Raw genomic sequence first — 14,831 nt, forward strand, 5'->3', positions numbered from 1 at the left:
AACCAAATAGTTGCATTTGCAACCAGAGAGAAGAGTTTTCAACTAAAATAAAAAATACATTTTCAATAAAAAATAATTTCTGAACCAAAAAAAAATTAGTTTTCGAGAAAATATTTAAATTTTCTATCAGAGAGATACATTTTTAACTGAAATGATGAATTTTCATTTGGAATAGTTAAATTTTTAGTTTAAAATAAATTCTCATAAAAATAACAACAATTTTTCAACAAAATAGATACATTTTCAATCAAAGAAATTAATTTTTTATTATAAAAAAATTTAAATGAGACAGTTGAAATTTCTACTCAAAAAATCAATTTTAAACAAAAATGCAATAATTCAATTTTCTGTTAAAATCTTAATTTTCAACAAAACCAAAAAAAAACGGATTTTTAACAAGATACTTATATTTTTCCCCTAAGAGGTGAATTTTTAACTGAAATCATGAACCTTCACCTGGAATAGTTAAATTTTTTAATAAATTCTCAACATAAAAAAATGAGTTTACAACATAATAGTTTAATCCTCTACTAACAAGGTGAATTTTTCACAAAGCAATTGAATTTTTAACAAACAAAAATATAGTATTGGGTAATATTGTTTAATTTTCAATCAAGTAGATTAGATTTCAACAAAATGGCTGAGTTTCCAACCAAAAACCTAAACTTTTAATCAAGATGAATTTTCAACTAAAAAAATATGCATTTTGACCAAGAAGATTTGTAATTAAGCAAATTAATGTTTTACGCAAAAAGTCGAATTTTCAACCAAAGAGATGAATTTTCAAATAAAGTTTTGCATCTCCAACCAAATAATGAATCTTTTACAAAATAGTTCAATCCGCAACCGAAAATCCGACTGTTTCACAAAACAGTTAAATTTTCAAACAAAAAAGGTACTTTTTAACATAATTGTTTAAGCTTCAATCAAGCAGATTATATTTCAACCAAATAGTTGAATTTTCAACCTAAAGCATGAATTTTTAAGCAAATAGTTGAAATGAATTCTCTCGAATTTTTGTAAACTCATTTCAAACTTACTGAATTCAATTAATTTTGTTCAATTAACTTGTATTTTTGGTTAATTATCCTTGAAATTTTATGGTATTTCTTCCGATTTTCCTTAAATTTCTTTAAATTCATTCCAATTTTACTGAAATCAATGAAATTTTTTTAATGTTTTCCCAATTATTTGAATTGAATTGGAAATTTTTTTAATTCTTATGAGTCGAATACTTTTGAATTCTTCAAATTCATAACAACCTTAGCTTATATTATTATTGCACAGTCGCAACTTTTAATCATTTTTTGTATTAGCTGACTATTCACTTTTTCGGTTTAAATATAGCTTGCTTTTTTAAACAAAATTATGCTATATGGCATTCATGAGAATAATAAATAAAAATTTTAATATTTAACATTTTTTTGTATTCCATTCATGAAAGATATCTAAACTCGAACCGGAAGTTGATTTTTATCTCGATAAACTGTGATCATTCATACGAACATTTACATTTTTGTTTTAAATTATATTCTGTTGTTGTACTAAATAGCTGCAAAGTGTAAATAAACTAACAATTTTGCATAAAAATAACACTGTAGTATTGTCAAATATATATTTTTAAACAGAAATTGTTTCAATTTAATCCTTCACTTTTGAAGCTTCTATTTGTATCGTAATGCGTTTATAATGCTTCAGGCTGATTTCAGATAAACTTTTGACGATCCGTATTTCCAAAATATTACCTATTTCAAAATTTTGTTTATTGATATCTCTAGAGCTCCACTAACTCTATAATTTACTTTTTGATTTTTTTTTTCGATACTAATTTAAACAAAGTTATTCACGGAAAAAGTCAGGGAATTTTGAAAATTAAGTTTCTCGGTCACCCTGAATATAACCAACTCCATGCAATTTTTGACACATAATTACTTGATCTTCTAATTACTATTATTCTCACCTCCGAATTCGAAAGTTGTTTAGATCTCATGTCGTTCGCCAGAAGGAGCAATAACCTGGTCCCGGTGACGCAGGATGATTCACTCAACACAGCGTGAGTCCTGCTTACAATCCATGTCGAGCAATCGTCAACGAATGCAAGTGCAAAAAGATCACAGACCTAAAAATCCCAGAAATTCTTGAAGACTTAGTCACCACATTTAAATATTGGTACTACTTTAAGTATATCATATAAAATTTCACTAACCATAAGAAGTTATCCAGGGGAAACTTTCCCACAGTGGATAATGTAGGCTAAAGTCGATAAACATAAATGAATCACCGCATATTGACCCTCTTTTACACTTTTTCTTAACGATGAAACTATTTCAATACTATTCGAAAAAACACTAAAGATGCTATTTTCTCACAATTGTCTGCTAATACCCATATTTCTTTACTTTTTCTTCAAAAATATTTCTGAAATTCTTCGCTTAATGGTTGATCGGGGGCTGTCTAAAATAATGAATTTGCAAGAGAAAAAGATTTGCTTTTCCTCAAAATGGTTGAATTTGCAACCAGATAGTTAAATTTTCAAGCAAAAAGATTAATTCCTTTGAAATTATTTTTTTAAGACATTCCTCCGCAGGGAATCGAACCACACAAGTTTCGTTTGCTGGACGGGTCTTCAACAAATACAAATAAACATTTGAAAAATTAGTTCAACTTTTAACCAAGAAGTTTAACGAACATGGACAAATTTTCCTAAAAATATTTGAATCCTCATCTAAAACAGTTTATTTTTTAAGTAAACAATTGCATTTTGAACAAAAAATTGATTTCATTCCAAAAGAGATGATTTTTCGATAAAATACATCAATTTTTAACCAAATAGTAAAATTTCCTACCAAATTGTTTAATCTTTCAGTCGAAAATACGAATGTTTAATGTATATTGTTGGAAACTCGTCTTTTTTTTATAGAAAATTATACTTTTTGTTTAAAAATCCGCCTTTTTGGTTATGAAATTCATCTCTTTTGGTAAAAATTTCATCTTTTTGGTCGAAATATCAACTATTGCATTTTTTAAGGAATTCAACATCCTAGGTAAAAAATCCAACTATTGGGTTACAAATTTATCTATTTTGTTAAAAATTTCATTATTTTGTTAAAACTGCGTAGTTTTTAGTTGTTAAAATATCAACTATTATATTTTTGGTTGAGAATTAATCTTTTTGTTCAAAATTAAACTTTTTGGTTTGAAAATTCTATTGTGTTCTAAAAAATTCTTTCTTTTATTGAAAATTTAACTACTTGGTTTAAATGCAATGATTTTGTTGATTAAAAATTCGATTAATTGTTTTGACAGTTCATCTATTCTTTTAAAAAATAACTATTTTTTAAACATTTGAATTTGCTTTTTTCTTGAAAATTCTTTTTTTTAATTCAACTTCAATTTAAAAACTCAATTGAAAATTTGAGCAACTTAAAATTCTTTATTTTAAAATTTCAAGAATTTTCAAATTTGAGTCCTTGAAATAGTAGAACTTCGTATTGTAAATCTTTAACTTTAAAGTTGACCTTTAATAATTAAAAGTCATTTGAATTTACATCAATTTGGAAGCTTCAGAACTGTCCAACTTTTAATTGCAAATCTTTCAATTTGAACAGTTTCAAAATTTATATTTAATAGATATGCAGGTTTTACGTTTTCCTTTTGAAATTTTTATAATTTTGATGATTTATAGGCGAAATTTCTTTAATTTCGATGATTTCGATGATTTCGAATTGCAACCTTGACTTTTGGCCATTAAAATTGTCAAATTTGTGAAATTTGAAATTCTATATTTTCAAAACTTAAGAATATTAATTGCGACTCATAATAACAGAAGAAGTTATAATTGTAAACACTTGAAAATTTAGTTCTTAATTTTTTCAAATTGCAATTACCAATTATGCAACCTTTAAGTTTTATTAAATAAAAATGATGGAATGTTGATTATTTACATTCGAATGCTTTTCCATTTTGAAGCTTTAAAATTGAAAATTTGATCATTGATTTCCAAAATCATAAAAATGTAAGAATTTTTTATTGCAAATCGTTAAAATCTAGAGATTTTCAATCGTAAATCTTCCAAATTTATTTACAAAATTTAAATTGCAAATCGTAAAAATTAAAGGACTTTTAATTGCAAATCTTCCAGATGAAACTATTCCATAAAAATGTTCTAAATTACATACCGTTATAATGTCAATTTTGAAAATTAAATAATTTGAAATTCCATGTTTTCAAAATTCAACAATTTTCACGTGCATTTGTTCATAATTGCAGAATATTGAATTGTAAATCTATTGAAATTGAAAAGTTTTGAATTTCCGAAGTTTATTCTTGATATTTACTCAGTTCGGTAAATTTAGAATTAGAAACTTGAATTTTGATCTTTAAAGTCCTCAAAATTAAAGATTTTTTTATTTATCTTAAAAACAGAAAAGTTTGATTTGGAAATTTACAATTAAAAGTTATGCAAATTTCAAGTTTCATAATAAGAAAAATATCATTTTGATGATGTACATATCTACATTGCCCTCTCACAGTAGATCGTAAGACATTAAACCCTTTAGCTCACATCCCTTTCCAAATCCCCAATTACCCCAACTCTCATATTAAGCCTCCAAGTAATTCCTCCTTAATTACTCGATCCCGTTGGTTTTTCAATTTCGAAAATGCCCTAAATTCTGCAGCCAGATTTTAATTAAAAGCGCTCGTATTCGCCTGAAAATTTGGACAGAGAAGTGGAAAACTGTAGAAACCCAAAACTACTGAGCACAGTCGGTTACCGAAATACTATTTTGAATTTATAAATTCGATATCATCGAGTGCCCACATTCAGCCTCGGCTTCAAACCTCCCACTTGAACATATGTAAACACTGCGAAAAAATGACTGAGCAAAAAATCACGAACAGTCACCCATCCGAACGCTAACCGCACGCGCCCAGCTTCACATTCAAGATCTCGTACATAGTGCCCTTTTTTGTTAGTTAATTAATAATTTAGTTGAAGAAATATACTTGTACTGCAATGGTTTGTTGTATGATTGTATGTTTCAGACAAATCCAGTTAGATTTACCAAAAGTTGGTAATCGAAGGAAAAGTTTGAAAATCTATTAACCTTAAAGTCCAAAGTGGCTAAGAGCGTAAGTCCTCGTAGAGTGCACCAGGAGTGCTCTACAGGAGTGGAAGTACAGGTCCAGGTTCAGGAAAGGCGAACACCGAGGCGCATGCCGTACCTAGGGCCCGAAATGACAACCCGGCTGTCTGCCATGTTCTACACGGTCGAGGTCGGGGACACCAAGTTCACTATCCTGAAACGGTACCAAAACCTCAAACCTATCGGATCTGGAGCACAAGGAATAGTTTGGTGAGCATATAATCTTAATTAATTAACAATTATTTTCAAAAATGGTAGAAAATAGGTTTTTAGAAATTGTAAGGACTCTGCCTAAGAATAATACCTGTGTCTCTTAAAAAATATAATCATAACGAGTCAGCGTCAGTAAAAATTGACTTCGGCTCGGGGAATCGAACCCGTGGCCGCCGGCTCGAAGTCCCGAGAGCTGCTACCGATACTGCTACTTTGACTTTGAAAGGTGATAACGCCGTCCAAAATATAGGTATACAAATTTTGTTTAAACGTTTGGTAAGATTATTAAATTATGCCTTTAATGGGTCAAATGAAAGATAAATCCTAAAGGTTGATTGTGTAAAATATCAAATTATTAAATTCAGGTTCCTAGCTCTTATCAGATAAATTTTACAGCAAAGTATATGAATATTCAGCCAGGTAGTTGAACTTTCTACAAAAAAAGATGCATTTTCAATCAAAAATGGAATGGTTAAATTTGCCGTAAAAAATTCAATAGAAAGAAGAAACTGTTTTTTTTTTAACAAAATAATTAAATTTTCAACCAAAAAAATTAATCTTGGAGAAAAAAATGAATTCTGAACATAGGCAACATTCAACCTAGTTAAATTTTTAACCACAAAAGATTTGATTCTCAACGAAAAATTTAATTATTGATTTTTAACATAAATTTCAAATCCGAAATTTAATTTTTGATTGAATTTTCATCCCAAAATATGAATCTTTAACAAAAATTAAATAGTTGAATGTTTAATCAAACAATTTAATTTTCATTAAAAAAAAGAACTTTTAATGACATAATCAAATTTTCAACCAAAAAACTGAATTTTTACACAGTACTTTGCCTTATAACCACGTAGTTTAATTTCCAACCACAAAAGATTGAATTCTAAATGAAAATGTAATTTCTGATATTTCAAACATTTATTTTTAATTTTAAATCAAAAACAATTAAATTTTCAACCAGAAATATGATTTTTTAACAAAAGATTTCATTTTCAACCTTAAAAATATTTTTCATTAAAAAATTGAATTTTCAACTAAAAAAGATCAATGTTTAGCTAAAAATGTAATAATAAAATCTTCAGTTAAACAAAAATGTTGATTTTTATAACCTAACAGACGAATTTCAACTAAAAAAAGGTCAGTTTTTTGCCAAAAATTGAATAGTTGAATGTTCAGTCGAACAACTTTTCCTTAAAAAAACGAATTTTTAACGAAATTTTAAAATTTAAAAACAAGGCATTTTCAACGAAAAATGTACCGTTTGATAAATCAACTAAAAACGATTTCCATTTTAAATAAAAAACAGTTGACTTCTCAATCTGAAAATGCAAATTTTCGACAAAAAAAAGTCCATTTTTAACCAAATAATTGAAGCATCTACAAAAATAGCTTAATTTTGGAACCTTAAAGATGAGTTTCAATCAAAATCGTTGAATTTGTTACAAAAAACAGTTAGATTTTTACCCCTAAAAGACGAATTTTTAACAAACTAGTTAAATTTTCAACTAAGTAGTTGAATTTTGAACTGAAAAATATGAGTTTTTTATCAAAATTAAAAAAGGTAAATTTCTCAATTAAAATTAATTTTGAACCAAAAAAAATAGGATTTTGAACTAAAGAAGATAAGTTTTCAGTAAAAAATGGAATAGTTTAATTTTAAGTCAAAAAAATTAAGTTGCAACCAAAAAAAAACCAATTAATTTTTAACAAAATAGTTAAATTTGCATCAAAGGGATGAAGATTATTCAACCGTATTTCCCCTCACTTTTCCACATCCCCTTCTTACATTCGTTCCCTCATTCCCCTCGCCACCCATGCTCCTCATCATTTTCCTGACTTCCCCTACCTGTCCTCCCCTAATTTTCCCTCCCTTATACTTCCCCTACACTCATTCCTCTTCACTGCCCCTAGTTCCCCTTTATTTCCCCTCACTTTCCCTGCTTTCATTCGCCTCATTTCACCTACTTCCCCATTTATCATTACTACTCACTTTTCCCATTTCCCTTCATTTTCACTTATTTCCCCTATTTCCCCTTCAATCATTTCCCCTCAGTTCCACTCCTTCGAAAATGGGAAAGACTGCGAAGCCAGCTTTAAATTAATAGGAATTTTGATCATTTTTGGACTCACGAATAATAGTTTAAATAAACATTAAAGTTGATCTTTAATACCTAATATTTTGCAGGCCCTGTTCTCTGCACCTTCAGATAACTATGAGATTAAATTTTAATTGATTTTTGAGAATCTGGTTTAAAGTATACAAAATATTAAAAAGCTCAACATGACAAATAACTCTCAGCTCAGCGAAATGAGCACACTGCTGGGAATAAAATACAGCTACATTTGAAAAGTTTTAGTAAAAAAAGTAAAAAAAACTCGAAAGCTCGAACACGCGAGCACGTTATGAGTTTGGGTACTATTCTCAGGCAATGAATTGTAGTTTAAGGTCATTAAGTCAGTACAGCACAACTCCACAAAAGAGAGTAATTCATGTAACTGACGTTCGCAAAATTTATAAACGAAAATGTATATTTAATAATTAAAATTAATTTTTTATTAATCAAAGAAAGTTATACACTATTTATTGTTATATTTCCGAGAATAATAATGTTTTCCTTTGATTAATATGGTAAATAATCTTGTTTAAAAAATTTTAAATGGCATTGATAGGTCGTGTAATGTAATAAAAGGTTTCTCAAAAGTTCAATGGATATTTTTTGAAAACCCGAACAAATAAATTATAAAAAAATACTGTTGTCCTTCCAATATTAAAAAAGCTTTCTTTATATAAAGAATATAAACAATATATTTTGAAATATTTTTAATGGATATTACTCGACCATAAGAGGTCATAGAAGGTTGTTCAGTAAGTCAATGGACGCGTCTCGAATACGCGAACAATTGCAGAAAATAAATTAGTATTCCATTCTCAATTTCAAAACAAGTTTTCCTCCTGTAAACAAGGGAAATACTTTTGTCTAAAAGTCGAAAAATGGTATTTGTAGATCATGGAATGTCATGATAGGTTCTCAAAAAGTTGACCGTTGCCTTTCGAAAACGTGAAAAAATACCTCATATATAGTATTATTGTTTTTCAAATATCATACAAGTTTTTCTGATATAAACAAGGTGAAATTTTTGTTGTTCAAATTTGTTAACTGAAAAACCCGCTTGTTATTGTTCGATCGAGCTCTAAGTTCTATCGGACCTGGACATTAATTGAAGTTGCAATTCATTCAAATTTTGTGACCATTGCTCTTTTTCTTTTCGAGATATGGTAAACAGAAAAAAGTTACACACTTACGGACATTTCAAAAAAAATCTAGTTTTGGATTCCTGGGTTGGAATTATATCGATATACATCCAAATAGTAGATTAAAAATCTAGTTCATTATAAACGTCCTTATATGAGAAAGAAAAATTTGATATATTAGAATTCCTGGGCGGATAAAACGTAGTTGTCATAGCTTTATTACTGTCTAAAATAATGTATAACTTTATTTTTTCGCTATGAAATTTATTCCCGTAATTTAAACAAATTAATTAATATTTTTTATAAACGATGCGAACTTTAGTTATAAAGTAACTCAGAGCATATAAGGTGTACCACCGCACCACACTGAGCAATATAGGTAAGTCGGACGTTCACTCGGAATGCGGATATCGGTTTTCAATAAAACTCGACCACTGGTTCGTCGTAAAGAGTGCCAAAGCTTCAAAGGGAAGCGGCCAACGGACGTCAGTTCGAAGGTAGGTTCACCAGGAGTCGCAATCAACATTGAAATAAGAATGTGAAACTAAATGAAAGAAATTCCCCGAACGAAAAATGAACATTCGTTTGCTCCATTAAAATGAGGAGAATTAGGAACCTGATCGAAGAAAATGACCTTTCTAAGCGAAAATAAATCCGAAAGGAAAAACATGATGGAAAATCTATACAAAAATGGACCTCTTTTTAGGGTTTCGTAGCTCTGGGCAGAAACCTTTATATTTTCGGTGATGTGTTCTTTCGTCGTAATCTTTTTCCTGGTAGGGGAAGTAAGGAGAGAGGAAATGTGGGAAGTAATGGGTGAGGAGGAGAAGCAAAGGAACTGATATCAATAGTGGAATAGTATGGGAGAGAGGGAAAGGAATAAGAAGTTAGGAAATGTAAATATGGATGAGGACGGGAAGTAGAGGAGGATAAGTAGGGTGATGAAGTGCGGGAGGTTAAGCAGGCGAAGTGAGGAAGGTGGGGTAGGGGAAGTGATGGATGGGCGGGGAAGTAGGAATAGAGATAGTAGTGGGTGAGGATAATAGGGGATGGTAGAGGGAAGTGGTAGCAGTTGATGGGGCAGTAAGGGCCGGAAATGGAGGGATGCACAAGAAGGGTTAGAACGAACTGAGCAAGTGTAAATATGGAAGGGTGGGAAAAAAGAGGAGGGTAATTAGGGTGATCAAGTCCGAGAAGTTAAATGTAGGAAGTGAGGAGGTTGAAGTAGGAGAAGTGAGGGATTGTTGAGTATGACTATGATGGGGTGATGGTGTGGGGAAAGGATAGTATGGAATGAAGTTCATAGGAAAAAGTGAGGTGAGTGAAAATATGGGATGGGGAAGTACGTATGTTGAAGCTGGCGAAATATGAACGAGGTGGAAGAAGGCTTATGAAAGTCAGTATGTGAGGGAAAGTAGAGGAGGGAAAATAAGGGGAGTAATTGTGTGCGGCGTCGAAGAGTTCGGAAGAGGAATTCAGGTGCAGGGGCGGGGAGTAGGAGCCAAATGGAAAGGTTAGTAGGATATTGGGTACCGTTCAGCACGGAGACGCTATCTATAAATTTCATTCGGCTGGAGTGTGAACGAATGCAAGGAAGTCAGATTTTTAAGATACATTTTAATTAGTACATAAAAGGAATTTTACGATTTTTCATGGAGATGTATAAGAGTTGGCAAATAATTTTTGGAAATACATTGCGAAAAAAAGTGTTTTAGAAGATATTTTATTCATTTTACTAAAAAAGCGCCTTTTATGTTAAAAATGTTTTTTCTTAAAAAAAAAACTATTCATTTTTTAGAACATGTAAGTTTTAATACATTATGAATTTAAATTAACTTATTTAGATCACAAAATAAACTTAAAGTAATATATATCCTTTCTCTTATCCCAAAAATAGGGGGAACGTAGGTGAAATAATTGCAGAAAAGGGAGAGTAGGGAAAGTAGAAGTGGCAAATAGGGTTTGGAAGAAAATGAGAAGTGAGGGAAGTGTATCTATGGAGTTTGGTGAATTGTGGGAGGTTAAGCAGTGGGTGTATATTACGGGAACGATGTGGCATATGAGAGGAAGTAAGTGATGTATAGAAGTAGAGGAAGGAAAGTAAGGGAAGTGATTCTATGGACTGTGGAAGGGTTATGGAGGACAATTAGGTGGAGAGGATGATCAGATAAGATACAATAGCTGGAAAGTCGGGAAGTGAAGGGAGGGGAAGAGATTCTAGGAAAGTATGGGAGCTGATAGTATAGGAATGGGGAGTAGGGAAACTATGGAGAGGGAAAGTAGTGGAAGTAGGGGGAGTAAATCGTAGCTAAGAGGGGAACATGGGATTTGAAAATAAGTTTGTGGAATGTAAATGCGGAAGGGGTAAGTAGAGGAGGGGATGTTGAGGAATTATGTTAGGAAATTTAAGGGAGGTAATTGGATGTGATGTGGCAAGGGTTCAGGAGGGAAATTATGTATAGAGGACGTTAGTAAAGGGCGCGTGGACGGGATAAGATAAGATCTAGAGGAAAGTTAGGGAAGTGAGAACAGGAGTGTTGAAATGATAGTGGAGGAGGGGGAGTAATAGAAGGCTCGGTGGTAAATAGGGGTTAGGAGGGGAAAATATTGAAGTGAGTGAATTGCAAATAGATGTGTTAGAGGAGGGGATGGCATCAAATTATGGTGAGGTAGATGCTCGCATAGGAGGGGAAAAAGGGGAGTTTATTAGGTCATGGTGGAAGGAAGGAAAGATGGAAGTATTTAGATCGGTTGGTGGGAGAGTGAGGGGCTAGTGGAGTGGAGTTTACGAGAGAATATGCGCAGATAGGACAGGACAGTATAGAATACAAGAAAGGTAAGATGATGTGCGATAGAGGAAGAGGGGAGATTTAAACGACTTAACTAACGTCTCAATAAGCTACGAAACCCTTTATTGTAGATTCCTACTTTGACTAATTTTTTAAAGATCTTAAACCTACATGTCTTTTGGCAAATATTTTATTTAAAGTTACTAACTAAAATTCACGGCGGTGGCACTCTGAAATATCATTAACTACAACAAGGAATCGACCGAACCATCCATACACATTTTTTCTTTCTTCTTCTCACATTCCAACGTTGTTGTTTCTTTTCGAATTTATTTTCTTCTCTCGCATGTACTTGACTGAAATTTCAATGCTGTAGCACGTAAATTGTTGTTGCACGTGAATCTTCAGCGCTGCCTGTCATAATTTATCTATTCATTGTAGAATGTATTTGTATTAATTGTTTTTTAAATTGTATTTAAGCCTCTGTTTTTAATTGTGTTGAATAATATTCATATTTCTAAGACAATAGTTGTCATTACGCAAGGTTGCACTTTGGATCATTCAATGAAATCATCTTACATACTTTTTATTTGTATTCTTTATTTCAGATTATTGTAATATCCGTCCTTGATTTTTGGACCCATCCAGTTACAATCCAGTTAAAATAGTAGACAGAAGTCTTATAAGCACTAAGTGTCTTTGTAACATTTCATCACGTTTGATTTTCATCCAATCTTTAGCATTGGTAGTTGAATGAAAATTTTGTGGATGGTTCCGACAATCAGGTTCTTACAATCACCCTTGTGCGGAAATAATAATAATAATAATAATAATAATAATAACTATAAAATTAGAAGGTCAATGCGTCTCAGTTCTGCCGTAGACGATTTAGAATTTATTTGACCTAAAATCCATTACTCTATATATTTTTGATTAATGTTTAACGCCAGATAATCTTGTATGATATTAATTTAAAAATTCACAAAAGTTAAAAATGAATATACAACATAGAATGTAGGTCAATTGAATTCCGAACCGTCTGAGGGAGGGCTGATACGCATTACCTCAGTTACAAGAATTATTTTAAAAAAAGGATTTTTAAATAAAACACAAAAGAGAAAATGCTAGACCCTAATGCCCATTAAAAAATAATCTTTACGACTAATTATTAAAATTTAAATATTTCCTTGCAAGGCTGATTGGATAAAAAACACAGCATATTGGTAACAGAAAGGTATACGTTTTTAAAGGCCATCAATAGATATGAGCATTAGTTTGTTCGAATTTTCCTAAATAAAGGAGTGATTTTTACTTACAAAAATTGAAGGAAATCAAGCTGATTTATCATATAATCAAGGGTGTTTTTAGATCAAGGATCCTACCATACCGTGCCCGTGCTAGATTTCTAGAATATTATCGAAGTCGGTAAAGTAGAAATCTTGGTCTAGAAATTCCCTTGCCTGCCTACTCAGTTTTTCGTACAGATATGTTGTTTTTTATTTCGATAATGCCAATATTCCAAGCATGTTTAGGTTTGTATGAAAAAGCAAAAGCTAAGGAATTGCAAAAATATAATTCTCGCTAAACATCCTGAAATAAAAAGGGTGAAAAGAGAACAAAATTAACAGAGAGTGAAACCTTTGTGAAGCATGTTAACGAGAAATAGACTGTAGAACGGTATTCCTGTCTCCCTAAATTATACGGGGAACTGAAACGAGACGAAAATGCATTGAACGGTTATGCAATCAATACTCGTATACGGGATGCACAATATGTCGATATCTATAGGTATGCTGACGTTCTACAGAAAAAGCCAGCATCTACATTTTTACAAATTGATTAACAATTCTTAATTATTTTTTCATAAATGGATAGATCGCACTGAAATTACCCAAGAATTTTTGAAAAAATATGCAAACATATATTAAATTAAACGAAATAGCAAAAGTCAGAGTAAAATATTTTTTTCGATTTTATCTGTTCGCTGATTATGTAGTTCAGGCTGTCCAGCGAGGATAAATAGCAGAAAGTTCCTCGAAACAACTCAAATGGCGAATGTGAGCTTTACACTTCCACTCTTCACTTGCCATTTTACTTCACGAGAGTAACCACCAACTCTCTCGAGTGAGCAGAGAAAAGTGGTGATGCAAGTGCATCATATGGACTTTGAGTAAATTTCTCATTGCTGGACAGTCCTGATGTAGTTACGGCCTTTTTCCATAGAACATTAGTATGGTATTCGCATGGACGTATGAATTACAAGCTCCCAGCGTGACATGCGCATGGGGTAGTCCACAATCGGTTTGCGGCGGCTATGAACATTAGGGAATGTTCATAGCCACCGCGCCGCAAACCGATTTTAAGAAACGCGGGATAGTCCAGGTTCGGTTCATGGCGACTGGGAACATTTGGGAATGTTCATAGCTGCCGCGTCGCTATGAATGTTGAAGAATGTTCGTAGCCGCCGCATTGTACATTTTCATAGCCGCCGCGTCGCAAACCGATTGTAGAAACGCTGGGTAGTCCACAATCGGTTGCGGCACGGCGGCTAGGAGCTAACTTATACGTCTATGGGTATCGACATCTTTTTTCTTCTCGTTTTCAAACACCCACGTTCTCTGTCTGTCTTACTCTATATGTCTGTCTGTTACCAATGTGTCAAGAATGTTGACCACAATTGTTTTCGTTCCCTGTACTAGTTGTCGTTGTCGTTGGTTTGGTAGCTAGCCTGTATTCCTAGTTAACACGCACCCTACAAGTCGACACACACCACTCGGACTGGGGACTGCCTGATCTTTTATGAAGATTGGTCAAAAGGTATGGATAACGCAATGGTGAATATATTGGATCCTGCCTCCAACTATAAGGCTGGATATTATCAGCACGTTTTCGGTGACACAGTCCTCTGCATTCCCGAACGTTACATCCACGTTGAACCAAGGGGAGTCGGGGCTCAGGGTTTCGTGTGGTGAGTAAAACAAGAATTCGACCGACTCCAGTGTCGAGGAAATCCGATATTTCTCCTCGAACTAAAAAAAAAAACGTTCATGATATTTTTCTATCAGGGTCCTATTTAGTTTTTTCTCTTTCTGTGAAAGCAAGTCCAGTTCTCTGGATTGCAGGACGTAAAAAGAGCATTTAGTGTCAGGAAGAGATTCCGGATTAAAAATTAGGGAGCATTTTTATCAATTATATTTTCTAATTAAAATAAATTACGTTTAATTTGGATGTTATTTTCAATTTTTGCAGTTTATGTACACTAATTCGGAAATGCTTTTAATACTTTTAATGGCTCGTACATGCAACTTGGGGTAGTCCATTATCAATATATATATATAATTAAAAATTTGTCATAAGGACAACCGCAGGATTTCGCCGGGAGCGGGTGCTAATCTGAAAAATTGCACCCGCTTCCAGCGAAAT

The 14,831-nt window shown here is 32.2% G+C and overlaps 1 protein-coding gene across 6 annotated transcripts in view; it reads left to right on the plus strand.

Annotated features, from left to right (window-relative positions):
* LOC117179404 (stress-activated protein kinase JNK) overlaps nucleotides 1-14,831 on the plus strand; it is a 473,020-nt gene that overhangs the window by 431,075 nt on the left and 27,114 nt on the right. For 5 of the 6 annotated variants that reach the window (XM_033371160.1, XM_033371161.1, XM_033371162.1 and 2 more), the window contains one exon: nucleotides 5,047-5,357. In XM_033371160.1, the coding sequence (XP_033227051.1) occupies nucleotides 5,218-5,357 (140 nt within the window). In that variant the 5' untranslated portion in view covers nucleotides 5,047-5,217. Of the gene's footprint in view, nucleotides 1-5,046; nucleotides 5,358-14,107; nucleotides 14,377-14,831 lie in introns of those variants that run through there. The other variant, XM_033371159.1, reaches the window with a different exon arrangement.

This window comes from Belonocnema kinseyi, chromosome 9 (assembly GCF_010883055.1).
Source record: "Belonocnema kinseyi isolate 2016_QV_RU_SX_M_011 chromosome 9, B_treatae_v1, whole genome shotgun sequence".
Taxonomy (NCBI): Eukaryota; Metazoa; Arthropoda; class Insecta; order Hymenoptera; family Cynipidae; genus Belonocnema; species Belonocnema kinseyi.